The sequence below is a fragment of the Petaurus breviceps genome, unplaced genomic scaffold (assembly GCF_028583685.1).
Source record: "Petaurus breviceps papuanus isolate PSGF00001 unplaced genomic scaffold, PetGlider_PUasm1.0 90591, whole genome shotgun sequence".
In the NCBI taxonomy this organism is placed as follows: Eukaryota; Metazoa; Chordata; class Mammalia; order Diprotodontia; family Petauridae; genus Petaurus; species Petaurus breviceps.
In genome coordinates, this window is record NW_027187280.1 from 144,498 (window position 1) to 172,410 (window position 27,913).

General features: G+C 39.1%; 1 protein-coding gene across 4 annotated transcripts; it reads right to left on the reverse strand.

The window, feature by feature from the left end:
* Positions 1-80: 80 nt before the first annotated feature.
* CDK5RAP1 (CDK5 regulatory subunit associated protein 1) lies at positions 81-27,913 on the reverse strand. Of its 4 annotated transcripts, none has more exons than XM_069063500.1 (14): positions 27,738-27,913; positions 25,983-26,327; positions 24,959-25,062; positions 20,661-20,695; positions 19,637-19,737; positions 17,440-17,650; positions 17,049-17,169; positions 14,668-14,898; positions 13,076-13,173; positions 12,331-12,386; positions 9,209-9,339; positions 8,819-8,968; positions 1,210-1,350; positions 81-461 (listed from the first exon to the last, which is right to left on the reverse strand). In XM_069063500.1, exons 2-14 carry the CDS (start codon positions 26,293-26,295, stop codon positions 381-383), a joined length of 1,773 nt encoding a protein of 590 aa, XP_068919601.1. In that variant the 5' UTR covers positions 26,296-26,327; positions 27,738-27,913; the 3' UTR covers positions 81-380. The 4 variants fall into 4 exon arrangements, with proteins under 4 accessions (XP_068919601.1, XP_068919604.1, XP_068919603.1 ...); XM_069063503.1 differs by lacking the exon at positions 27,738-27,913 and adding an exon at positions 27,356-27,668; XM_069063502.1 differs by lacking the exon at positions 27,738-27,913 and adding an exon at positions 27,325-27,668.

A 27,913-nucleotide genomic window follows, 5' to 3' on the forward strand; every position in this document is an offset into this window, starting at 1 on the left:
CTGACTGAATTTCAAAGAGTTCCCCAAAAACCTAACCAAAGAAAAATTACATGAGAGAAAAGAGAAATAAGAGAAACATCTTAGCTGTAAGTGAATCATTTAATAGTGATTCTTAGAGATGCTTCCATCTAGCAAGTAAATCTGGAAGATTCATTTTCCATTTGTCATAAACTTACTTCCCTTCAGAGAAATAATACTGCTGTAGCAAGTCTCTTCTCCTTTTCTCTTTGGTAAAACCTACTCAGTGTCATTTTATCCCAAAATTTCAGAGCTGGAAGTGACCTCAGAGAGTATCTAGTTCAATCTGCAGCCACAAGAATCTTCTCACAACATCGCTAATAAGTGGGCATCCAGAAGAACTTTGTGGCTGTCAATTCAGGTCAGCAATGTGATGAATACTCCTGCAGAGATGTTCGGCAGAGGGCAACTCCTTTCAGGCTCTGGGAGTTGGAAGAGGTGATCTGGAAAAAAAGCCATTCAAGAAAAAAACAGTCAACAGGATCAAAAGCATCAATTCATAAAGAATGCATCTGTAGCTCTTTGGGGAAAGGATGACTGTGGAAAAGAGAAGCAGTGGCTGCTAGGGAATTCCAAGTGTTGGTAGCCCCAGACAATCCATACAGGAAGACCTACAAAAGAAAGATGCTCTGGTGGTGCTCTGGAGGTCAAGGGCTTACAGAAAGAGGAAAGGGGGTGGAGAAGTAAGTAGGGAAGAAAAGGCAGAGCAATATGAGAGGAGGTGAAGAACTCGGTCGCAGGTCAAGGGAGAATTGGACAAAGACTGGAGGTTAGAGAGACAGTGAGGGCTCTGTGGCAAAGAATAGAAACAAGAATGGAGAATAGTAAGAAGAATAGGGAAAGGATAGAGTTTATTCTCCCATCTCTTTTAAAACAGAGGGGGAAAAGGTGGAAGCAAAGGAAACTGCATTTCTCTTCCACTCTTTCCATTTCCGAATCTCCTGCTCTTGCCAGGAAGAATACTGAAGCAATGGTAAGATGCATTTTCGACTCTCCCTTTCCCCTGACCACTGCAAACTCAGCATCAACTAGCACTGAGTCAAGATGAGAACTGAGAAGTACATTTTTGAGTAACTAGGATTTCAGCAGTATGTCATCCCAGAAATTATTGAAATTAATTATTGAAACAGGTCCAACAGAAAAAGAAAACATTCATCTTCTAAAGCAAACAAATTAAAAATGGATCCATACCTTCACTAACACATAGTCCCCTGGCTGTGCTCGGATTAGGCCCCTAGGGCTAGTGACATCTTCCATCTCTATATCAGGAAAAATCACTTTGATGTTTCCATCATTCCTTCCATATAATTCAGTGGTAGAGCGCTTACTGGGCTACAGAGAGAAATAAAATGGGTTACCTATAGGTCAGTGAATGGTATTTAGAATAATCACTTGGGATAGGTGAATGGCTTAAAAATAATCAAACTACATTAGTGGAGTATTATTTTATTATAACAAATGATATATATGAAGAATTTAAAGAAGCATGAGGAAACAACTTCCATGAACTGATGCCAACTGAAGTAAGCAGAACCAGAGAAACAATATATACAATGAATACAAAAATGTAAATGGAAAGAACAAAAACAACAAAACATTTTGTAATTATAATGGTCAAGCTTGTCACAACAAAAAGAAGAAAAAATGGCTTATCTCTTCTTTCCAGGGATGAGAAAGCATGAGTATAGAATACTGCACATATGGTCAGACTTGATTTTCTGGTTAGCTTTGTTGAAGTTCTTTTCTGTCTCCTTTAAAAAAAACCCAAGAGACTGGTTCTTTAGAGAGGGGAGGGAAGAGAGACACATTTGGAAATTATGGCAATATAAAAACAAAATATATCAATAAACTTTTTTTTAAAAGGATAATTACTTCTATCCATGTTTGAATACCCCTAGACATTAGAGAACAGAAACCAAAATGGTCAAATGTAGGGTTTTAAATAAAAACCCAAGCTATTACTGGGAAATTGATCCCTGTTCAGAAGCAGGGGGTCAGGATAATAATATTAATTATTAACTGCTATGAATTGACATATATTGGTAAGGAAGAAGAATAGGAACACAATGCTAAACCATTTAGGATCACAGAATTGGGGATGGCAGAATATGAACTGATCTGGCTTAGACAATCCTTAGAAATTACACAGAAGGTAAATGCTACAGATTCAAGGACTAGAATACTACCATTCAACTAAAAAGTACTGGGTGCGATTTAAGCAGTTAGGCAACGCAGGGGATGAAGAAGTCTTTAAGACATGGTCCCAAAGAATCAAAGGAAAGAACATTAGAGACCAAAGAACTTAGTACCTCCTTGAAGAGGGCAAAATTAAATCACATGGAACAACAGTGAATAGCAAAAGACAACGACAGAGAAGTGCTAAACTGTGTAATGCAATGAACTGTTAGATTTGGAGTCAGAAGACGTGGATTTTAATCTCTGCTCTGCTAACTAAACTACTTAGGAGACCCTAATCCCTGTAGGTCTCAGTTTCCACATCTTCAAGATGAGGGGGCTTGACTGAATGAGCCCTAAGGTTTCCTTCCACTCTCAAGTTGATGATCACAGAGGATAGATCAGTGGGGCTGTGGGGATCATAGAAACTTCACAAAATAGATATGACTTAAGTTGGGCCCTGAAGAATGGATGAGATTTGGAGAAAGGAGGAAGAGGGAAGGGCCTTCATGAAGAAGAGTAACTTCAGGACAAGGTAAGTCTCAGTAATACAAAGAACTATAGGCAAATTTAGCATCTCTTGATGCGTGCATCACTGGTCAGCATCACTGACCAGTGAGCAATTCACAAGCGAAGGGGAAGACAGAGCAATAAGAGAAAAGCCCCATTGTTATTGCCTCCCAGCTTAAAAAACAACAAACAAGCACTGGCACAGTGTTTTGTCCTCTTCCAAAGCCTCTCATAAAACTACTGTATTTGTTCTAAAAATAACTTTGTAAGTTCGGTGGGTCAGGACTGATGAGTGAAAGCACAAAGATGATGACCTCTGATGTCAGAGGGTAACACATGATTTGACATAACAAGAAGAGTATCAAGGAGAAAAGATGCTTAGGGTCTTTACTGCCATGACAAGGATATGCAAGATCACAAATACCCTAGTCCTAAGAAGAAACCCTGTACCAACCCCTTATGCAACCAACTAATCCACTCTAATGCTCCCAGGCAGGTAACACCAAGCACTTGTTTGAACACTTATTGAAAGAGGACACTCATTACATTACAGAGGATTTATTTCCATCTTCAGACATGGCTACTAAGGACTAGGAAAAGAAAAGCAGAATGCAATTCCATTCTGGAAATTGCCGATTTTTATCACATTATGGTTATACAGCACTCACAGACAGAGGAGGGTGGGTGGGTGGATGAGAACTTCTCTAATGGGGAATTTTAATCTCAAAAGCATTTTTTTTGTTTATCAAGGTTTGAGGGGTTGTTTAGTGGACAAGATACTCAGTATGAATCAGTAGGATGATGTAGCAGCCATAAGGTTGACACAATCTTATCCTTTGTTAAGAAAGATATGAGTTCTAGGAATAAGTGCATTACAGTCTCTCCATATTCTACCTTGGTCAGATCATATCATTAGAAATGTATTCAGTTTTTGGCACCACATTTTAGGAAGGGCATTGATGAGCTGGAGAGGACATGGAGGATAATTAGGATGCTCAAAGACCTTGAATTCAAACTATCTGAGAAAAAAGATGCAGGGTACTAAACCTAGAGATGAGTAAAGGCTAAGGGGGAAGCATGAGAACTGTCTTCAAATATGTGAAGAGTTATCTTGGGGAAGAAGGATTAGAATTGTTTTATTTAATCTCAGAAGGAAGAAACAGAAGAGGTAAAGAGGCAGGCTTAGATTTGATAAAAAGCAAAACTTTCTAACAATCAGAGCTATCCAAATACGAAGGGAGCCACCACAGAAGGCAATGGGTTCCCCTTCACTTAAGATCTTTGAGTAAAAGCTAGGCATGGTATACTTACCAGGTATGTTATAGAGGGGCTTTTTTTCCTCTAGTTACTGACTGTACTAGATCACTTCTGAAGTGCAACTCTGCAATTCAGTGGCCCAACTTAAGGTATGCATCATACTAAAAATTAATTGTATTCACATAAATGAAAGAAGAATAACTCTTTTAGTGTGGCAGGATTACACTCTACGTAACAAAATCTCAGATTCAGTGAGAAAGGTGAGAGACAAATTGGGAAAAAGAAGAGGAACCAAACTCTCTTCCTGTATTTGTTGTGCTGCCTCCAAATGAAAAACATCTAATAAAATACTGGACTCACCTATGTGAACAAATAAATACAAAGGTGAGGAATATGGGTGGGTGTGGGTTTTTTTTTGGGGGGGGGGACTGAATCTGTGATTTCACTATATTGGCAAATCTTAGTAAGAAACTCCTTATTCCACTAATACAGATCAGTACCTGTTCTGCAACGCAGGGGCTTAGTTATCTAAGGCACCAAGATATTAAGTGACTTGCCCAAAATGACACAAAAAAATATATGGCACAGGCAGAACTTAATAGGGTCTTCTAGAGTCCAAGGTCAGCTCTCCAGTCACTACACCACACTGCTCCTTGAATGTGATGGTACAGTGGTAAGAACACTGGACTCAGTCAGAAAAACCTGGCTCAAATCCCAAACATACCATTAGGGGTATGACCTTAAGAAAGTCGATTAAATTTTCAAGGCCTCAGGAAGACAACTAGTCTAACCAACAGATGATCAAGAACTCCCTCCACAATATATTCAACAAAATCATTCAGCCTCTTCCTGAAGGCCTCCAGTAAGGAGGAATCCACCACCTCCCAAGGCAGTCCATTCCTTATTGCTAAAATGGGAGTGATGACAAAAGTGCTCAGTCAAGTATAACCCGATAGAAAGAGGAGCTGTTAGACACAATGAAGGAAACACTGCCATGGCTAATCCAAAACATGAGATCATCATGTAGGGTAGTTAGGGTAGCATAATTAAATGCTCTGTAAAATATGATCAAATAAATTGGGTTGTGGTATAATGAAAAATAAAAAATATATACTGGTTCAATATTCACCGTTTTTCACATATGCCCCCTTCACTCCACATACACAGTCACACTTAGTTAAGGTCACCTGGACTACCAGCCTCACATCCCACTGCACTCTAATCCATCTTCTGCTGAGAGGACAAAGCAACTTGTCTAAAGCACAGAAATGACCAAGTCACTCCTATGCTCAACAAACTGTCTCCTCAAGGATCCAATATAGAGTCCTCTGTTTGGCATTTAAGGCTATGCAAAACCTCTTCCCACACTTTACTCCTCTCTACACACGCTATACAATCCAATCTATTAACGTTTCTCCCATACACCCTATTCCGTCTCTGTGGCTGCGCACTGACTGGCCCCCATCCAGCAATGTTCTCTTTTCTCATTTCTGCCTCTTAACTTGACAGCTTCAATATTCAGCTCAATGACTCTAAAAGACTCGGGATGCTCCCTTTCTCCAGAGGTGACAGACTCAAGGTGCTGAGCGAAAAATGATTTTTTTCTTTTGGTGGGAAGATGGAGATCACGGCCAGCGCAGGAGTTTGTTTTGCTTGACGTTGCATATTTATTACAAGAGTGTTGTTGTTTTCTTTTCAAAGGGAGGGAGATGGGAGGAAAAACAGATTTCTGCTCATTGAAAAAAAATTAACTAAAAAAACTCAAACCCCACCTTCTTCAGGAGGCCTCTCCCAGATGCCAGTGGCCTCCCTGCTACAATTACTTGCAATCTAATCTTTCTCTCCCTCTAGACAGACAGACAGATATATACATAGAGACAGACAGATAGATATCTTGTGTCTCCCAAGTTATTTATATATCATTTTACCAACTGGAATGTGAGCTCCTTGACAGCAAATATTAGTTTTACTATTATTTGTACCTCAGTCACTCAGGACCGTGGGAGGTATTTAGCATAAATACTTGTTTATTGAGGGAGAGAAATAATATGTTGCAACTTGGGTCATATTAAAGTATAACTAGTCAATATGTGAATGCTTACTATCCTTTCTTATTATGACAGTGGAAGAGAAATGAAGGGGAAAAGTAAAAAGTAAAAAAAAAAAGGAGGAAAGGTTAGAGATTAGAAGACAAATTACAATTATAAGAAACTATTTTAGCAAACTATATGCCAATAAATCACTAACTTTAAATGAAATGAATTAATATTTACAAAAATACAAAATGCCGAGATTAACTGAATAAGAAAGAGAATTTAAATCACCCGATCTGAGAGGAATAAATAAGACAAAATTAATTTTAAAATTAAGCCATAAATGAACTTTGAAGGAAAAAAAACTGAGAAAAAATTTACAAAACAATTCTATCAAACATTAAATGTTTGAAAAAAATTGGAAAAGAAGTAATCTTATACAAACATGAAATTAATATCTAAACCACAAAGAATAAAAAACCAGAGAAAGAAAACAAAAGACCAATACCCCTATTAAACAATGACACTAAAATTTTAAATAAAATATTAGCAAAGAGGATACAGCAATATATCACAAAGATTGTATTATACATTATGACCATGTTGGATTTATACTAGGAATGAAGGACTGGTTCAATATTAGGGAAAATATCAATATCATAAATCATATTAACAACAAGTAAAACAAAAATCTTATGATATCAGTAGTAAATATATGTAAGAATGTAAACAGAAAAAACTTGTGACAAAATACAACACTTATCTTTGTTAATACCTCACACCACATACCAAAATTAGCTCCAAATGGATAAAAGACTTGGTAAAGATTACATCATGAACAATTTAGATTAGCAAAGAAGAAATTACTTTTTAGATCTATGAAAAGTGAAAGAATTCACGACCCAACAAGGGTTATAGAGATCACAGAAGATAAAACAGGCAACTTTCATTAAATAAAATTGAAAACCTTTTGTACAATCAAAACCACTGCAGCTAAAACTGGAAAGAAACAGCTCAATGGGAAAAAAATTAAGCAAGTTACTCTCATAAAAGTTTCATTTCCAAAATATGTATGGAACTGATGCAAATGTATAGGAATTTAGGAATAGCTGGGTGTGATGGCACATGCCTGTACTGACAGTAACTGACAAGGCTGAGGCTGGTGGATTGCTTAAGCTCAGAGCTGAGCTTCACTAGAGCTAAAGACGACCAGGTGTCCATATTAAGTCTGGCACTAAGCTGGTAAGCTCCCAGGAGTAGCAACACAGTCACTAGGTTGCCTAAGGTAGATAGGATCAGCCCAAATCAGAAACAGAGCAGGTCCAAGTCCTTTGCTGATCAACAGTGAGATCAGGTCTGTAAGTTGTACCTCCTTCCTGGGTACAATAGAGAGACCCAGGATCAAAAAAACAAACAAACAAATAAACAAAAAAGTTATAAATCACTAACAGAGAAAAGCAAATTAAAGCACTTTGACGTTCCACTTCCTATCTACCAGACTGAAAAGATAATTAAAATAGAAAATGAGGAATATTGGAGGAAGTTACAGAAAAGGCATATTAATACAATGCTGGTGGAGCTACAAATTGACATAGCCATTCTTGGAAAGGTTACACACATCCTGACAGAGCTGATAAATTAAAAAAGAGATAGCTATAGCTAGCTAGCTAGATATAGATATTTGGACATGGTCAATGTGGGAGTTTGCTTTGCTTTACTATTTGTATTTCTTACAAATATTTAATTTATTTTTTTCATTTTAAACTGGAGGAAGGAGTGGAAGCAAAAATAAATGCCTGAAAAAAAAAAAGATAAATTGTAGGCTTTACAACCCTACACCAGAGACAGGCCTATTTATCTTGAAATAATCACAGACAAACAGAACTGATGCAGTGAGAATTTTTGCCATGTAGCTACAGCAAAAGCAACTTCAAATCATGATGGACGTAGATTTTTTGGAACGATACTTCATTAGGAAAAAGCTTCCTTTCCAAAAGATATACATATACAGTTTACCATCCTGCCTATGTTTGGACAATTTTAATTAAATTTGTACTTCTTGGGCACTGAGCACTTAAAAACACAGGAACCATCACCAAGGAACCTGTGAGATGATGGAATAAAATTCGCCCAGAATAAAATACTGAGTAAAGTTAATAATAAGAGCTGACATTTTGATCAAGATGTTAGATTAATCACTATAGATAACCAAGTACTAACTCTTCTATTATCCTAAGTTACCTAAAACACAGGAAACATTAAGATCATCTTCAGCTCTAAATCTTATAATCTCTTCTTCCTACTAAGAAGTAAGTTTCATGTTTTTTATGGGTGCAGGGGTGGCACTGGATCTGTCATGTCTAACTCCCAATGAAGAATCTCCATCAATGTACCTGCTCTGCACTTACACAGACTTGCCAAGGGCCACATGGCCTACCCTCTATCCACTGCCAAGTAAGCAGAGTCACCCTTAAGCCAGAACCTAAAATGCTAGGCTTTGGGGGGCTTTTAGAACCCTTCTCCTTGCTGTGCTACTTAGATACCTAACACCTTGTACCCAGGAGATGCACTTGCCAGATTAGCTTCAGGACTATCCGATTAATATGAATGCTTGGTTACCTGCCAAAATTTCCCTGGCAAGGGCCAATCTGACACAAACATAATTATGGGAAATTTTCACATTTTGGGGGGCAAGAATTATCCTTTCACTGGAAAATTTGCAAATCCATGTCAATATTGGGAGAGCAGTGAAGAAGGTCCACTGAACGGAGGGGAAGTTAAGGTATTTACTTATAAGACTGATGAAAGCTTTCCAAGGCCCTTACCCCCTCCACAAGGACAAGCTGCTTGTGGCCAACCACAGCCATGTTGGCTTCTGCGGCACCCTGTCGGAAGGCAGTGATAAGCTCTGCAAGCCGCCTCTGTTTCACCTCCTCTGGAACATCATCCTGCAGCCTGTGATATGCTCGCGTCTTCTACAGTGAGACAGGAGGTAGAGGGAGTCAGAAAGGATCTGAGTTAATTCAATTTCCAATATATACAGTAGCACATACAAAGAGGTTTTTTTGTGTGCAAGGCTGTGGAAGTTCTTTAGTGCCACACTGCTGTCACTTTGTGTCCCACCTGGAAGCCAACACACCCCCAGACACAAGGACAGTTGCCAATGTTGGGAACCATCCAACTGCCCAAGTCTCTTTTCTGTTCCCACAACTCACCTGTCTCATGCTGTAGGCAAAAAGGAAACCCACATTGTAGCGGACTTCCTGAAGCAAGGACAGAGTCTGGAGGTGATCCTCTTCTGTTTCTCCACAGAATCCAGCAATGAAATCACTGCTGAGGCTCACTCCTGCCATACAGAGATCTCAGAAATTAATGGTGAAAAGTGACCTCATAGGACATCTAGTCCAACCTACACCTGACACTGTTCATTCATGATGTGCAGAAAATCTGGCAATTCCTTGTGATCTATACAAAGAATGTTTCACATAATGGAGAAGTAAAACAGGTAAAATTTGTAAAAGACAAAATATAAACAACAATCAAGTACAACTGCCAGGTAAATAATTTTTATAATCTCAAATAGGAAAAGGATTCATTTCTAGAAATCAAAACCATATGATATTATGTAATAGACATTGTATATTTTAACACATATTAGCTGGATGAAAACCGAACCTAAGGTTAATTATTCCCGACCTTGCATAATCTCTCTCCCATCTGATCTGAAACTAGAATGTAGAGCCGGAATTGGTAATCTCTCTAGCCCTAAGGTGAAGCAATTTGCTAAGAAATGTATGGATGCAGCAGGCCTAACTCCAGAAGGGCCAGGAGTGACAAGTGACACAAATATTTTACTTTGAAATAAAACTTTTCATCCGATATTTTCTTTATGGATAAAATAAATCCTGCTTTAATCGATGCAGCTTGGTCCTTTAAGGCATTCTTAAATTCTGATCTTTTTAGTGCTAAAAAAACAGAGGTTAGAAAAAAGGGACCAAGTACAAAGAGAACCATCTTATATTCCCAGTATCTGGCAGAGGAGACTGTACAGAACAGGTGCTTAAAAAATGTTTGCTAAGAAAATCAGGAAGTGGAAAGGAAGAAAAGGTGGGGGCCCAAAATGACCTATGTCTGGGCTAAAGGATTGTGGTCACATAGGGGAAACATGACCAGAAAAAAAGGCTAATGAATATTAACCTGGAATAAGGAGCTGTAGATAAAGTAAGTGCCTGTTGATAAGAAAATGGCAGAAAACACTGTGCCATATGCATGTAATGGAATATTATTGCACCATCTCAAAAAGAGGATATAAAAAAATGAACTGATGCTTACCTAAGATGACCCAGGAGAGAAGGCCCATTGTGTACATTAATATACAAAATGACTATGATCATGTAAACGAAGCAACATTAAAAGGCAGCTGAACTTAGAATCAAGGTAATGACCAATATTCCAGAGAGCAAGTGATGAAACACATCTCCCTTCTCCAAAAAGAAAGAAGGAAGGGGCAGCTAGGTGGTGCAATGAATAGAGCACTGGCCCTGGACTCAGGAGGACCTGAGTTCAAATCTGGCTTCAGACACTTAACACTTACTAGCCGTGCGACCTTGGGCAAGTCACTTAACCCCAATTGCCCTGCCTTCCCCCCTCCAAAAAGAAAAAAAAAAAAGGGAGACTACAGGTGCAGGATGCTTCTTGTATCATCTAGTCAAGGTTCTTAACCTGTGGTCTGTGGACTTTATCTTAATTTGTTTTATATTTTGATAACTATATATCAACATAATTGGCTTCCTTCATAATCATATGTATTCTCTTTTATATATTTAAAAACATTCTGAGAAGAGGTCCATAGGATCTACCAGTGTAACAGTAATATAATTTAAAGATGCCCCTGTATTAACTTGGTTTTTGGTTTGATTGTGTTAAAACCCAGAGCTTGTGAATCCCACTTGTGGGATGGACTTGTTGACATGAAAAGAGAGGGCTGAACTGGGAGGAGCTGGTGACGTAGATTTGGAGAGATAAAAGAGAGAGGCAGAAGAACTTTTTGGAAGCAGCATCTTGGAGGCAGAGAGAGACTGAGAGGATTGCTGGGGGCCACTGAATTGCCCAGGACTTTTGAGAGCTGCCCCCCAGAGCTGCCAAGGACTGAGGAGACATGGCTGTTATGCTGGTACTTTGTCTGTCTGTTTTGATGTTGTTTTGCCAGATTTGTCCACTGGTGAACGACAGTCCTGTTGTTGCAGAGGTCTTGGAACCTTGCTGTTGGTTCAGAGCTACTGAGACTGTCCTGCAGACAGAGAATGAATACTGTCCACTGGTGAAGGACAGTGCTATTGTTGCAGAGGTCTCAGAACCTTGCTGTTGGTTCAGAAGCCCTGAAGAAGGATTTTCTTGTTGTATGTTTACAGAAATCCTGGAAGGGGGTTTTGCTAATGTTTTCAGGGGTCCTAGGACTGTTCTGCAGACAGAGAATGAATTAATGAAGACACTGACAATGTATCTTGTGGCCTTGCTAAGCTTTGTCTCCCCAGGAACAAAGATTGCTGAGAACTTGCCTCATGTCAAGATGAAGAAAAGACCTCCATTTGGGTATTAAATGCTGTGCTTAAGCTTGTTGTATCTCTGGGGTAGATTCAATTGTGATCCAAGGATGGGGAACTTTTGACCTTTTTGTGCACTGTGATTAAACAAATGAATGTACTTTATTTATGATTGGAAACTAATCTCCATTTGAGAACAGGGGCTTTATGATGGACTAAATGAATGTACAGCCTAGGGGTGGAGTAGTATTTAGAAGAGGGACTTTGGGATTGATTAACTGAATGTAATGTCCAGGGGTGGGGTAGTACTTGATTAAATCACACTTGGTAAATGCCATATTTTGAATTATGCTATATGTTGATTCTCTCTGTTCTTAATTTGTCACTGAATAAAATGGAGAGCACCTATGCTGGTATTTTGAACCTTGGGAAGTTGCCTTTGCTTGGCATTACAACCAGACTGCTAAAAGGGTCCATAAGACAAAAATGATTAAGAAAGCTGACTTAACTGATTTTCTTTATAACAAGGGAATGTTTGGAAGTGGGAGACATAGTAAGGAATGTCTGATGTGTAAAAACCAAAAGGTATCACTTTAAAAAAATGCTTACCTTGGGGCGGCTAGGTGGCGTAGTGAATAGAACACTGGCCCTGGAGTCAAGAGGACTTCAGTTTAAATCCGACCTCAGACATTTAACACTAGCCACATGACCTTGAGCAAGTCACTTAACCCCAACTATCCAGCCTTCCCCCTTCAAAAACAAAACAAACAAAACAAAACCAAAAAAAATCTTACCTGGAATAGATTCTCTGATATGGTAAATCAAGTCCAAATAAGCTTCCCTTGTATATCTACAATTCAAGGCAAAGAAAAAGATTAACTCATCTATATAATGAGAGGTTTGGACTAAGTGGCCCCTTGGCCTCTATGGTCCCTTCCATACCTGAATCTATGATCCTATAATGAACGAAGTTTTATTATGTAAGGGATCCTAAGTATTGTGGTTTGCCAAAATTTGCTTCTGGTTCACCAAAACACCACAAACCAAAGGTTTTGTGTTTTTATAATATTGTGTAAGTAGAAATCCAGGAAAATCCTATTGAAACCAAAAAGCTATACTTTAGACTAATCTGGGAACTGGGGTACATGGTAGTGTTAATTCACTTCCTTTTTAATAAAGAAAACAAGCAAACATTTAAGGTAATAAAGTCTGTGCCAATATAGCAAACAAGCCAGATGGTATAATTCAAGCTTGTTCTTATATTCCTAGAGTTGTTAACTCTACAGTGTTGATCCTCATGAGAACAGATATCTAAACAGTAGCTACTGTTTAAATCCCAAGGTCTGAGAATGTTAATGTTTTAATTAATGTTAATGAGAAGTTAAAAACTATAAAAGTATATCCATTTTCTAGGTCTTTGCTTTGCCAAGTATACATTAAATTTCAAAGTCTACAGATTTGTGAACAATGCTGAAACTAAGGTTAGTGAAAATATATAGCAATTTATGGTGGTAGTCAATGGTCCCAAACAAGCCTGACCCTCTTCTCATGATTTCCAAGACCCGGCTGCTTCCACTCTGGGCTGGCAAATGGATCTGTTTACAAATATTGTTCCGTTCCTGGATCAACTGTAGAACCTGGACCAAAGAGAACAATTGAAAGAGGGTAGGTCATTAAAGTTTCAACAAATGGTATTGCTCCTTCTATGGCCAATAGCTAACAATTCTTATTCCTCATAGTCAACTCCTGAATAAGTGAGAATTGACCATAGAGAAGTAGGGACAGTACTAGCTATGGGTTGAGCAGACTATGGTTTTGTTCTTCCTCCCATCTAGTGTCTCACAGCACTCCCACAAGACTGGGAAGGGGATGGGGCGGCCAGGTGGCTCAGCGAGTAAAAGCACCAGCTCTAGTGTTGGGATGACCTGGGGATCAAATCCGGGCTCAGATACTTAGCACCACACCCAGAAATAACTGGCCATGTAACCTTGAGCAAGTTACTTAACCCCGATTGCTTAAAAACAAAAAAAAAAGACTGGGAAGGGGAGAAGAAATAGGTAAAACATCAAAATCATTTTGTAGGCTGTCAGTGCTCAGGCAAAAAGCTCAAGGAGGAAGGGTGCTAAAACTAAAAGCTAAAGTGACATTTAAAAAAAATCACTTGTGAATTTTCAAACTATCCACTAATAACTGAGATCTGGCTGGATTTTCATAAACAAATATACAGTCTTTTTTTTTTTACTAAGAACTCAAAATGGCAGAGTATGGTACAGAATAATATTGGCCTCAGAGGCAGTGGACCTGGATTCCAGCTTGTCCTCTATAATACTACACTACACTACCAGTAATGAGGTCACGAATATCAACAGCCACAAAAGGCATAAACTATTGCTTGGTTTATATGGGTTCAAATCTGTATTGGCTACAGCTCAATTTCTTTTCAGACTAACTTGGTTCTAACTTCACAAACCATAGCACACCTTAATAAATGCTGGTTGAATGACTGAGCTGTAAGACCTGCTGACTACCTCTCCCACTCACACTACTAACTGGCATAATAACATAAAACCTTCTGAAAAGAGAAAAGAACAGTCACAGAAAGCTACTGTCAGAGGAGAGTAATATCACCTGCTTAAATGGTTGGTTGTCTTAACTAACTTTTATTGAAGGAAATGTCATGTTTCAGAGAATTTGTCCCACAGTAAGTTCAGGTTCATTGGAATGTGGTCACACTTTTATGGTGACACCCTATGGTGAAATTAGTCTTATATTTAGTTCAACAGAGAGTTTGAGGAGACATCGGCACAGGTAAGCTAAGCAATATTTCCTGGGTAGTGCAATAGCAAGAGACTATACAAATTCCAAGAGCCTATCCTCCTTTCAGCCCTGCTTCTCCTCCCAAGATTCACCTAGCTAACAGCTGGCCCCAACCTCATGCTCATCATAGACTTGACCTTCCATCTTTATCCAGGGAGGAGTTTTACATTCCTACGAAAGAACAATGGATTTCAAAGATAGGGAAACACTACACTAGCCTTCTGATTTCTTCTTGGTCCTGAACTTGTACTTTCTGAAGGAAAGGCTTCCACCATAATAGCAACATCACTTAGTCATGGAGACTCAACACTTGCCTCATCAGGAAAGTCCTTGGGATGGGGGGAAGTGAAGCGGATCCTCATTTCAGGATCAACTCTGGAGACCTGATCCAGAAGATCAGCAAATCGAAGGCCTCCTTTCTTTGTTTTATAATTTGCACTAAATCCTCGACTCAGATTTGTAGGTGTGGCATTATTGAATTGGATCTCTGAGCTGTCACGATAGCTGTTGACATTCTGACCAAGAAGTGTGACTTCTTTCAGGCCCTGTATAATGGCACAAATACATAATGGGAGGAATTAAGAAATACTCATTGCACCTTTATACCAAACCACTACTTTAGAAATAAAGTAGAAAAATAAAACAGAAGTTTAAGTCTTTAAACAATTATATCACATTTTAAGTAGCAGATAATATATGACTAAACTATCCTGGTATGACTACTTTCAGGTACCAATACACCTCCCTCCCCAAACTATAACCATCACGATGATCCAGAACCTGACTACATTATTCTAGACCTCTGGGCAAAATTAAAATAAGCTGAGTAACTACTCTTAACAGATTTAAATCCTGTAAGAAGGGGCCGTATTTCTCCTGTAAGTATCTGTTTCAAAGAGAACCTGTTACTTACAGACAATATTAAAAAGAAAGCCATCTGCTTTCCAGAATCCCAGGACATCCAGTTTCTCAAATTGTTTTTTTAAGCAATTGGGGTTAAGTAACTTGCTCAAGGTTACATGGCCAATTATTTCTGGGTGTGGTGCTAAGTATCAGAGCCTGGATTCGATCCCAGGTCATCCCAACTCTGGGGCTGGTGCTCTTACTCACTGTGCCACCTGGCTGCCCCTAAGCAATTAGGGTTAAGTAACTTGCTCAAGGTTACACGGCCAGGTATTTCTGGGTGGGTGCTAAGTGTCTGAGCCCGGATTTGATCCCAGGTCATCCTGACTCTGGGGCTGGTGCTCTTACTCACTGTGCTATGTGGCCACCCCAAGTTTCTCAATTCTTAATGTGATTAAGAACTTGAGGCTCAACAGAAAAAGGAAACCAAATTAAATCTGAACACACTACTTCCTTTGGAATTGAATTATAATGGAAGTGTCTTCTTAATCATAACTTCAACATAATCAAATTAATTTGTTCTTCAGGACTGGAGCAGACTACAAATTCAGTAAGTTGATAGTGTCATATTTCCGTAAGGAAAAAACAATTTGACATTAGGATATGTTGATATGAAGTACAGTGTTCATAATGAGGGAAGTGAGGATCTCACTGGACTCTACTCTAATCTGATGACATTTAGGCTACTGCCCTCAGTCCTGAACTGAGAAGACTTTTGAGATGACACCGACAAGCTGGAGAGTGTCCAGAAGAAGGTGACCAAGATGATGACGGTACTGAAAACCCTGTCACATAAATATGGAGGGAAGGAACTGAGGATGTCTTGTCTGGAAACTCCTGAAGTACCTTCTAATTTTAAGATTTAAGCATTCTGTGACTGAATAAATACTAACAAGATGGCTCTAATTTAACTTTAGCCTAAAAAAATACAAAACTTAAAAATATGAATGAAATGAAGAGAATGGCATCAGGACTCTTTCTTTAGTCACACTGCTAAATATTTGTTTCTGATATTCAAAAAAAATCATCATAAAAGATACCAATAAATTGTTTGTTAATTATATCATTATAAAACTAATATCCATATAACCATTTGAAATAAAAAGCTTCTGCTGAAATACTGGTGAAGATCATCAATGGTTTACAAATAATGTTCTTTCTAATCTGACTAAACTAAATGAATATGTATCTGACTGTGCTGGGTGAATATGAAACTATGAAGAACGAATTTAAATAAGCTAATGGCTTAAACAGGGATGAGCTACCAAACATTCTTATTCAAATCTAATGATATTTTCCAAGGATGATGTCTGACAAAAGACTTTCAGACTTGGTAATTCAGAGATCATTGATAACTTTGGAAAGAGCAGTTTTAGTTTAGATTAGAAACCAGATTGCAAAGGACCAAGGAGTGAGTAAGAGGAGAGGAAACAGAGGCAGTGAGTGCAAACTATTTTTTCAAAGTGTTTGACTGAGAAAGGAACAAGAAATATAGGAAGATACCTTAAGGAAATAAGAAGGTCCTAAATTATTTTTAAGGATAAAGAAGACTTGGGTATGTTTAAAGACAAAAGAGAAATCTTCAGTTGATAGCAAGAAGCTAAAGATACAACCATAAACATAGATACACATATCAATGACCCAGAGACCTTTTACTTAGCTCCACTTGAGAAGTGTCCTCTTCCTACTTCTTTGTCTTTCACTTCCAGAACCAGCAGACCAAACCCACAATATCAGCCTCTCTCATTTTCCCCAAATACTAAAAAGGAGTAACGCAAAAGTAATATATCACCTGCTCAGAGAGTTTTTTCACTTCCTCCAGAATGGAAGCAATTGGCCTGCTCCTTTCACGGCCACGTGTGAAAGGAACAATGCAGTAGCTACACATGTTGTCACAACCTCGCATAATTGACCTGGGGGAAAAAAATCATCAGAAATTATCAGAGGATCTTTCATGAGATTCAAAAATAAAACTCTTCCAATATTACCATATTTTATTGGGGTTTTAAAGCTATAAATACACATAAGATCAAATTAGCATCTTAAAGACATACAGAAACTTGTCATCTTTCAGATTCTTAAAGCTTAAAACACAGGGCTCTGCTCTAAATCCCTTGTATATAATGTAATACATGGATCATCAAAAGGATAACTTCAAACTCAACATTGGGGAAATGACTCACACAAATGCTGATGTGGCATTTGGGCTTGTCTGGACAGGCATGATGTCTGCATAGGTCTCCTCTAGTGAAAGCAGAACATTAGCAGATCGCTGGCCAGAGTCAGCTAAAGTGAGCAGCCGAGGGAGATCTCGGTAAGCATCTGGTCCAGCTATAATGTCCACCAATTTTTCCCTCTGTAGGATCTCTTCCTTCAACCTTTCAGCCATACATCCTGGGAATGGAAAAACAAATATAGTTATGCAGGGGTATTTATTCTTGCAGCTCATGCCAAGCACATAAATCTACATCTACCTATGAAATTTATGTACATGAGGTGTCTGAGAGCATTCAGCTATCCTCTCAAAGTGATTAAAATTTGGATAATCTTGCAATCATAGTTTTCTACACAAGTAAATCAAGAAGAAAGAACCTCAATTCCTCAAAGTGGTCAACTGATCACTAACCCACTAAAGTGCATGAGGAAAAGAAAATGCCCATCTATTCAGAAAACCCTTTAAATGCACAAGTCTTAAAATGAATTGACCATTAACTGTAATGATTTGTAGGCCAAAAACGACACTATATCAGCAGTTCATTTAACTTTTTCCCTACAATTACACCTATGCCTTTCCCTCCCCTCATTCCTTTCCCAGTGCTGCTATATGTTGCTAAAAATGTGGGAAATGGAATCTGGCATATGTTTGAGAGTCACCCCATCATGCCTGGTTGTAAGGAGGACACTTCTGGGGATACCAGGAACAAATTCTCTTCGATGGTATCTAAGATACACTTATGTGTAAGCAAAGAAACTGAGGCATTTGACAAGGAGTCTGATAATAACGTAGAGGCTACCCTGGGTTCTCAAAGGCTAGGCCAGGGAGGCGTAAGCTCTGGCTACCCCTACAGTACTAGAAGGGACATGTTGATAGACTGTGTGTCTCTCATGCAAAGACAAACTAAATCCAGATGGACCCATTACTGTTGTCTACAATGTGATGGATTTTTCAAACACAACAATTCTCAAAGAAATTCTGCTAAATCATAGAGTAGTTATATGCATTGATGGAAGAGCAGTGAACATCAGTGTGATCACAAGTTAATGAAATATTTGGGGAAGTCTGAAAAAGTATCTTGGTATATAAGTAATTCTTAGAAGTAACCAAGAAGCTCATGATAGCACGAAAAGTCAAAAGATCATAGACCAAGGGCTGGATAAGACTTCAGATGAGGAAGCTGAGGCTCAGAGAGGCTGAATAACTTGGCTGAGGTTACACAAGTAGTGAACATAAGAGGTCCTGGGACCCCAGAGCCAGTGCTCCTCCTACAGTATTACAATGGCAAAGACTCTCCTACCACTTTATTGCCTATCTTTTCCAACAACGTGTTCTAGGTCAGAAGTGTGAGAAGCAATCCTAGATGCTGCCCTTACCCCCCGTTCTCTTTGGAATCATCAAGGATTGGCTCAGGAGGAATCTCGGCCCCTCATTTAGAGGCTTAGGAAGAGTGAGTACTCATTAAAGTGTTACTCTGATGAGTCTTAGTATGAGGAGACCTATGGGGGTAGGCAGAAGACCACAAACTCTGACAGTTTGCCTATCACAGACATGATAGAGTTGTTGTCGTTGAGTGTGGTCTCTGGGAACAGCTATATGTGATGCCTATTGTTCAAAGAACCAGGCTTCAATTTTTTCATCTATTAAAGGAGGGGATAGGATTAGATACTATCCAAGGACCCTTCCAGTTCTAAATCCTAAGGACAGTCTAGTTAAGCTCAAAAAGACTCATAACTGGGTTGGTCACCAGATAATAACTTTTTGGCCACAGCACAATCATGAATACCTCCAACTGAGGTATGACGGAGTTGTGATCTATGCCTGAGGAGAAAGTACTCATACTGATAAAATGACAGTTCTTTTAAGGCACTGTCCTACTTAAGACTTCTTTTATCAGATGTACTTCCTGTGTACATAGGATCAGGTGCTTTCTTTATTCTTTCAGGCTGCCAATTACTCATAGAAACTACATGTTGTCATTCTATTCTCTTTTCTAACTCCATAATATACAAAATTCTGCATTACGGGAGACCTTTGTATAGTGAAGTCAAAATATATTGATGTCCTATTGGGTCTGCTCAGAGTTCACAAGAGGCCAACTCCAAGGGAGAATTTAGTACATTCCAGCAATACAAAATTACTTTCATATCCAAACTTTAGGATACCTAGAATGCCAATTCGAAGAGGAACCTGTGATTTGAGACGTCTGGCCTTTACAGATTTAAGTCGTTTTAAACGATTCCAGATAGCCTGTTCAGCCTTCTCCCTGCAACATAAATCAATAGATTAAGTTAGAATTTAAATGATCAGGACATTTAAAAGTACTACCATATAAATGGAGATAGAAAAAATAACGTTATAAAGTACTTTGGTCCTCTTAGTGGTCTTACAGAGAAGCATCATTGACATAATATAACTTTAGTGTAATCAGTGGTGGAAAAATAACTATGGAAAACGTGTACGAACTGAGGTAGAGCAAAGTAAGCAGAGCAAACAATTTACATAGGAACATAAAAGAAAACAATACTGAAAGGCTTCAGAACTCTGTTCAATGCAGTATCTAACAGTGACTTCAGAGGACTGAGAATGAAAAAAGCCTTTGACCACTTGCAGAAGTGTTGGATGACAGGTATGGAAGGTGGCATACATTTTCAGACAAGGCCAACACACTGGTTTGGTTTACATGACTGAGTTTTATTATCAGGGAGGTTCTATGGGAATAGGGAGAGGAACAGTGGGAACTGACAATTTTTTTAAAAGACTATTAATAAAACAGAAAGAAATACAGTCATATTTAGAAAAGAAAATAAGGACAAAACACCTATGTTTAACTCAGAAACATCTATGTTTAACTAGTAAAGGATGCTAGTAAGACCTAGGCACCTAACTTCAAATGAAGGAAAAACAGGTCATCTAAACATACAACATATCCTTACTCCTAGAATGTTGCCTCATAAATGTGTTTTCATGGTCACAAGAATTACCCAAAGAGTGACGAAAATTGATCACAGTTCATCTCCATCCCCACTCCTAGAAAAAGCATTACTTCCTACATTTATTCAAGCAATCAACATTTATTAAGAACCTTTTAAGTAACAGACACTGTATATCCTACAGATGACAGGTCAGCACTCCATATTACAAAAGTCAGTGAATCATTCTTATCTGCTCATATGGACAAATTCTTACCTTATTGAACATGTGACAAGAAGAATCACGTCAGCCTGAGATGAGAGCAGGAAAATAAAAGAAAAATGATCATTTTTGAAGTCATGGATTCCCTTGAAGAATTATTATTACAAATTCCACCTATTCTCCATCCTCATGACAATCTCCAGTTTTTTTGCCCTGATTTCCCAGGCTCTCTTTCCAGGTCTGCCCTCCCTTGCTTCCCTTCAAGATCTAGAACCCACAGATAACCAGTTGAACTATACTGTCCTCTCTTGAGTCTTCTGACCTTATCCTTTCACCCAAAACCCCAACCCGAATGACAACCAGTAGACAAAAAATGTGATGGGAGATGGAATACTGTAAGAAGGTCAATTTGGCAGGGCAGCCAGGGGGTGCAATGAGTAAGAGCGCTGGCCCCGGCATTGGGAGATCCAGGATCAGTTCTGGCCTCAGATACTTGGCACCCACACAAAATAACTGGCTGTGTAACCTTGAGCAAGTTACTTAACCCCAATTGCTTTAAAAAAAAAAGGTCAATTTGGCTGGACTATAGCATGGAGGAGAATAATGTGAAATAAACCTGGGAAGGTCAATTGTAATCAGGTTGTAAAGAACTTTGAATGACAAAGGGAAGAGTTTATATTGGATCCTAGAGACAATTGGGAGTAACTAAAGTTTACAGAGCAGGGGAGTGACATGGACAAAGAAAACCACTTTGGCAGTTACGCAGAGGATGAATTGTATAGGGGAGACATAGCAGGGAAACCAATTAGAATGCTATTGCAATAGTCCAGAAAAGAGGTAGCTGTTTGAGTAGCTGTTTGAGCAGAAAAAAGTAGACAGATTTGAAAGATGTTATAGAGGTAGATATGACAAAATTTGGCAAATGACAGGATTTAGAGAATGAGTAAAGTAAGGAATCAAGGATGACAATGAGGCTGCAAGCCTGGGTAACTGGAAGGATGATGGTGCCATTAACATTAACAAAAGGTTCTGAAGAGTATTGGGTTTGGTGATTTGAGAGAAAAGAGTTTTATTTTTAACACATTAAACTGAAGATGTATACAGGGCATGAAGTTTAAAAGTTCAACAGACAACTGATAGCAAGAAGAGATATTCAGGGATGAGATCAGGGTGGGATAAAATAGACTGGAGTCAACTGGAGCTATAACCTATCCCCCTCCTACCTTTCCAGTCTTCTTACACTTTATTCCCCACCATAAACTTACTCTTCAGTTCAGTGACACTGGCCTGCTTGCTGTTCCAGGAACAAGACACTCCATCTCTCAGCCCCAGGTATTTACTCCAGGTATCCGTTCCCTATGTCTGGAATGCTCCCCTTCCTCCTTTCCACTTATTGGCTTCCCAGGGTTCTTTTAAGTCTTTTAAGTCCCATCTTTTACAGGAAGCCTTCTGCAATCCCTCTTAATTCTAGTGCCTTCTCCCTGTGTTAATTATTTCCTACTTATCATGTATTTAAGTTGTTTTGTATATAGTTGTTTGCAGGCAGTCTCCTCATCAGATTGTGAGCTCCTTGAGGGCAGCGACTGTCTTTTGTCTCTTTTTGTATCACCAGCGCTTAGCACATGGCCAGGTACATAACAGGCACTTAATAAGAGCAAATAAGGAGAGAAGCAGGCAGAAAACAAAGTTTTAGAGCACATCCATAATTAGGTGGTGTGATAGATGATGACTGAGTAAAAGAGAGTGAGAATTTGTTAAGAAGGAGAAAAAACAAAAGAGAACTATATCACGAAAATCCAGAGAGTATACAGGAGGAGAGGATTGTCATTTTTATCAATTTTTTCAAGGATGAGAATTAAGAAAAGGCCATGACATTTGGCAACTAAAAGGTCACCGGTAATTTCTGAGAGTGCAGTTTCAAAAGATGAGATGTTCCACCTCCTTGAAAATGCTAACTCATCCACATGAGCCTTTGTTCTTATCCCCTCTCACCTTCCCTGGGATTTTGCTTCAAAAATCATTGCCAGTCTTTCTCTCATCATCTTTGATTTCTCCCTATCTATCATCTCCGCCCCCCCTCCCGCTCCCATCACTTATAAATAGGCTCAGATGTCTACAATTAAAAACCTTACCTTGAACCTGACATTCCCACAGGCTACTAATCAGTATTTCTCACTGCCTTAACTGCTTAACCTCTAAAAAGAATAATCATTAATCCAATGATTCCATTGATATCCTCATCATCCACTCACTCCTCTGGCCTTGGCAAACCAATTTCTGACCAAAGTGCTATAGTGAAACTGTTCTCTCTAAGACCATCATTAACCTCTAAATTGCAAAACTCACCCTGTTTGCAATAATTCACACTACTTACTATCTCCCTCTTTTCAATACTCTCTCCTGGATTTCCAGTCTCTCTGACTACTCACTGGTTTCTCATTCTCCACCTGCCACTTAAGTGTGAGTATCCCCTATGACTTTATCTTCTACCCACATCTCTCTTCTTTCTGTATTCTTTCCCATATGGATCTCAAGACTTTAATGATCACTTCTATGTAGCTGATAGATGATGGCTGAGCAAAGGAGGATGAGCATCTGATTAAGAAGGAGGAAAACCAAAAGAGAACTGTATCATGAAAACCCAGAGAGTATACAGGAGAAGAGGACTGTCACTGGCACCAATTTTTTCAGGGCGATCAAGGATGAGAATTAAGAAAAGGTCATGGGGGCAGCTAGGTAGCACAGTGAATAGAGCACTGCCCTGGAGTCAGGAGGACCTGAGTTCAAATCCAGCCTCAGATACTTAATACTTACTAGCCGTGTGACCTTGGGCAAATCACTTAACCCCAATTGTCCAGTCTTCCCCCCTCCAAAAAGCAAAAAAGAAAAGGAAAGAAAAGGTTATGCCATTTGGCAACTAAAAGATCACTGGTAACTTCTGAAAGAGCAGTTTCAGGCCCAATCACATTTGGATGTCCCAACAGCAACCCCAACTCAATATACACAAAGCTGAGCTCATCTTCCTCCCAAAGTCACCTTTCCCCTCAATTTCCATATTTCTACTAGTGGCACCACCATCTTCCCAGTCATCTAGAATGGAATCTCAAATGTCATCTTTGATTCTTTCTTCTCCCTCATACCAAAAGTTTCATCGATTCTATCTTCATAACACATCTTGCATTCTCTCCACTATCAACCTGTCACCTTAGTCCACATTTTCTCTTGCTTTCGGAGAGATCTTGTCCTGAGTTTTTCCCATCATCAGTCTATCTTTCACACAACCATCAAAATACCATTCACACAGATCTACCTATGCCACTCACTACACAAAATCCTTCAGTGGTTCCCTACCACCTATCCGATAAATACAAACTTCTTAGTCTGGCATATAAGGCCCTCCATACTCTGGCTCCAATTTACCTTTCTAGTATTTTTTTATTCAATTCCACTTCAGGCACTTTAGGTTGTAAATAGATAAACTGAACTATGAGCTTTCCTCTTACCTCATCCTTCCTTTCAGATTTATATGCATTCATGTAAACTGCCCACAATGCCTAATATACAATTCCTTCCTCATCTTTACTGGTTAAAATCCCTTTCTCCTCCCCTTCAGGGAGGAGGTTCACATGTCACTTGAGGAAAGTTTCTCTGATACCTACCCACCACCCCACCTCAGCCCTAACTAAAAGTGACCACTCCCTCTCCTGATTCACCTAGAATATTTTATCTGAATCTCTTCTTTACCACTTTCACATTCTACTTTTTATCATGTTTATTCATACACATGTTATATCCTTCTCAGAGATGCATAGTCCTTGAAGGCGGGAACTGTTATTTTTTTTCATTTTTGTATGCAGAGTACCAAGTATATAATAGATGCATAGTCCTTGAAGGCGGGAACTGTTATTTTTTTTCATTTTTGTATGCAGAGTACCAAGTATATAATAGACACTTAATGGTTGATGAACTGAATACATCATATCATACATGGGAGATTTTTTTCTTTAACAAGAAGACTACAATATGTACCCCAAACCACTTTTTTTTGTTTAAAAAAAATCTTATTGATTCTTTTTTGTTTTCCATAAATTATTTCCTAATAAACACCATCTTTCTAAACCGATAAATCTTTCCTCACATAAAGAAAAAGTTAAGTAAAACCAACTGACAAAACAATCATGCCTGATAGCTTATGCAACATTTTGTTCTCACAGTCCTCCACCAAGAGAAAGCAATTATATTTCACTATTTCTTCTATGTGACCAAGATACCAAACCATATTTAAGAACTCACCATCAACGAAAACTTTCTTCTAGGCCCAGGACATGAGAAAAATTAAAATGATATCCTACCTCATGGAGGCTGTTAGTTCTCAAGTAGCCATTCTTCTGCAGAATGGACCAAGCAATCTCTGCATCATTGACATTCATTTGGCAGCCATAAGTCTCTAGATAGACTAAAAAAGAAGGGAAATCCTATGTAAATACAGTACACAGGAGGGAGAAAACAAAGGTTCATAGATAAGAATGCCTTTTCAAATACCGTGACAACACCTGGAAACACTACAGTGATATATATCAGGTTTACTAGTAATGGTTGTTAACAGAGTCATATCCCCACGATATGTCAGTTATCTCATCTATAAAATGAGAAAGGGATTGGGCCAGATGATTTATCAGGGTCACTACCAGTTTTGGGATCTATGATTCCACTATTTTGAAATAGCAATATCAACTTCACAAGACTCTTTATAAAAGTAAAAAGTGTGACTAAGTTTCTACTGGATCCCCAATTCAAAAACAAACAGTGGATTTGTTTAACATCATAAGCCTAAATGATTCTTTAATCCCTGTATGCCTTTTGGCAATCATTTTAATAACTAAAAGGGCAGAGAGACTATCCAAAGGTCACACAGCAAGAGAGAGGCATACTAAAAGAATAAATTCCCAAGAATTCAAACCCCAGGCAGGATAAATAGAATTCCTCTATATTAATAATATGCAACCCTGTGAAATTTCATATCTGCAATAATTTCAAAGTTTTCTTCCATGGAGATATCCAATTCCATAATCACCCTCAACTGGAGCCAAATCTTCTCAACCCTTCAGGCTCAGGACCATTATGAACTATATGATGGATCCATTCTACAGATTATCACTTAAGTTAAAAACTAGGGGTTCTAATTAATAGATATTAAAAGGAGTGGTCCTTATCTTAATAATTAAATGTCATGGACCTACAAAATAAAGCAAAAGAGAGAATGATTGTCACAGTAATCAATACTATGACAGTTTTTGAAAGTTAAGACTTAGGACATGCAAACTGTATATTGGCACTAAGGGATACCAGAGAGACAGAAAGGAAGTAAAGACAGACCTTTTCTCCCTCTTCCTACAAGGGCTTCTGTAGTAAGATAAGGGGGAGGATCTTCCACTGCTGCAGAAGAATCAGATTTCTCTTGAGGGGTTGAGGCACTTCTTAAAAAGTGCTGAAATGTTGGTCCTGCTGCCAGTCTGGAGCTGAAATCTCCCTGGACGCCATCATCTTGATGTTTCTCTAACTCAGGATTTACTTTTGTATTGAGATGGTTTGATGTTCTGTAGGTCCTGAGGATCTGCCAGATTACTGAGGACGATGGACTCTGCCTCAGAGTCTGACTGGTTTTCAATGCATATTTTAAAGGCTGCATGTTGGGAGCAAGAGCTTCAAACCGCACAAAGACTAAAAAAAATATATAAACATATTATAAACAAATTACAATCAATGAACCAACTTCTTTGAAGTCTGCTTCTGAAGCCTCAATATGGCATGGAGATAACACTGGATCCTCATAGACTATAACAGCAATGTGCAAGCCCTGGTAGAAAGACTGAGCATGGATTCAGCAACCAACTGTATGCTGCCTATCCAGCAGATCTGCTTAAGTTCATAAAGGGTCAACACCAGCTTGGTCACAGGTGATGAATTTTTTTTAACGAAAGCATCCCTGAAGAGGCATCTATCAAGTTAAAAAGGAATGCAATTTGGAGGGTGTGTTCACATCAACAAAATTAATGATCCCAAGTTTCAAAGTATGATAAATGAAACAAAATTTTTGAAAAATAGTAAATACTTCAATCTTAAGGTTTGCAATTCTCCCACATAAAGCCATTTAATGTGAAGTATTACATACAAATCATTAAAGTTTTCCTTGGACAAAGTCCCTCAAATCACAAACTTCCTACTAGATTCCTCTCCAACTCATGCTGCACACCTGCCAGGTAAACCTCATTATATCCTGGTAAAAGAATTTCTCATTCTCCTTACACTATATATGTCATGGTCCACATCTAGATCACTCTCTCCACCCATATAGACCCTTTCATATTCCAAAATTGCACGAAAAACTGCCATTTTACAAGAAATCTGCCAATTAATCTCACCTTACTCCACGATCATAACATGTGATGTCAGAAGAGGAGGAAGTAGTGTAATGTAATGTTCGCTTTTATACTTCTTTTATTTTTCTTAGTTTTACATTATGCCAATATTTTGACTACCCAATTAGATTTCAATTTCCTTATTGCGGCAGAGCCCACAACTCTCATTGCTTTTATTTCTTCCCAAAGTACACCTCCATTTGTTCTTTTAGGACAATGTGTCATCCTAAGTTCCATCCTATAGTGTAGGTAGGTAGGGTGTTGATTTTACTGTGCTCTTCTACCTCAACAATACTTACAGAGGAACAAGTTTCAATTCCGGAAACGTACCCCCTCTGAAAACGAGCCCCTTCGATGTCAGGGTGTAGTGGGGAAAGCGCTGCACCTGGGATCGGATGCCTGACACTTTCTACCCGTCCACCTCCTGCGGGGTCTCTACCTGATTTTGTGCAAAGTCACCCATCTCCCTCCGCAAGGCACCACCTACACTGACTGCCCGCTAGTCCCTCCAAGTTCGCCATCGGGACCCCGGGCTTCAAAGTCACGACCAAACCGAGTGAAAAAACCTTCCTGACACCCAAGATCACATGGGGGAGGCGGGTGGTACGAGGGCGTGACACACACGTGCGAGATGCCCAGTAACACCAGTCTGTCTGGTGTCAGGGCCCCTTGACCCGCTAAGCTGAACCCGGAAAATATCGCTCCTTCCCACCTGTCCGTCCGAGGTCGCCTGCCCGGCTTTAAGAGTCGCTGCAGAGAGCGACTAGCCAGCAGTCAGATGCCGGGAGGCAGCGTTATCCCCTCCTGGGTCCCCAGAGAGCCGGATCACTCCAGGATCCCGCGGCGACTGCGCAAGCGCAGCTGATCCCTCTACGCAACGGGCCCTCC

Excerpts from the sequence above, each read along its gene's own strand:
- CDK5RAP1 (XM_069063500.1), bottom strand. The coding sequence starts at position 26,295 with ATGCAGCCTTTAAAATATGCATTGAAAACCAGTCAGACTCTGAGGCAG. Across the intron at positions 17,651-19,636 it reads TCTTCGAATTGGCATTCTAG|GATGTATGGCTGAAAGGTTG; the intron begins GTATCCTAAAGT and ends TTCCATTCCCAG. Across the intron at positions 9,340-12,330 it reads TATCAGAGAATCTATTCCAG|GAGTGAGCCTCAGCAGTGAT; the intron begins GTAAGATTTTTT and ends TCTGTATGGCAG.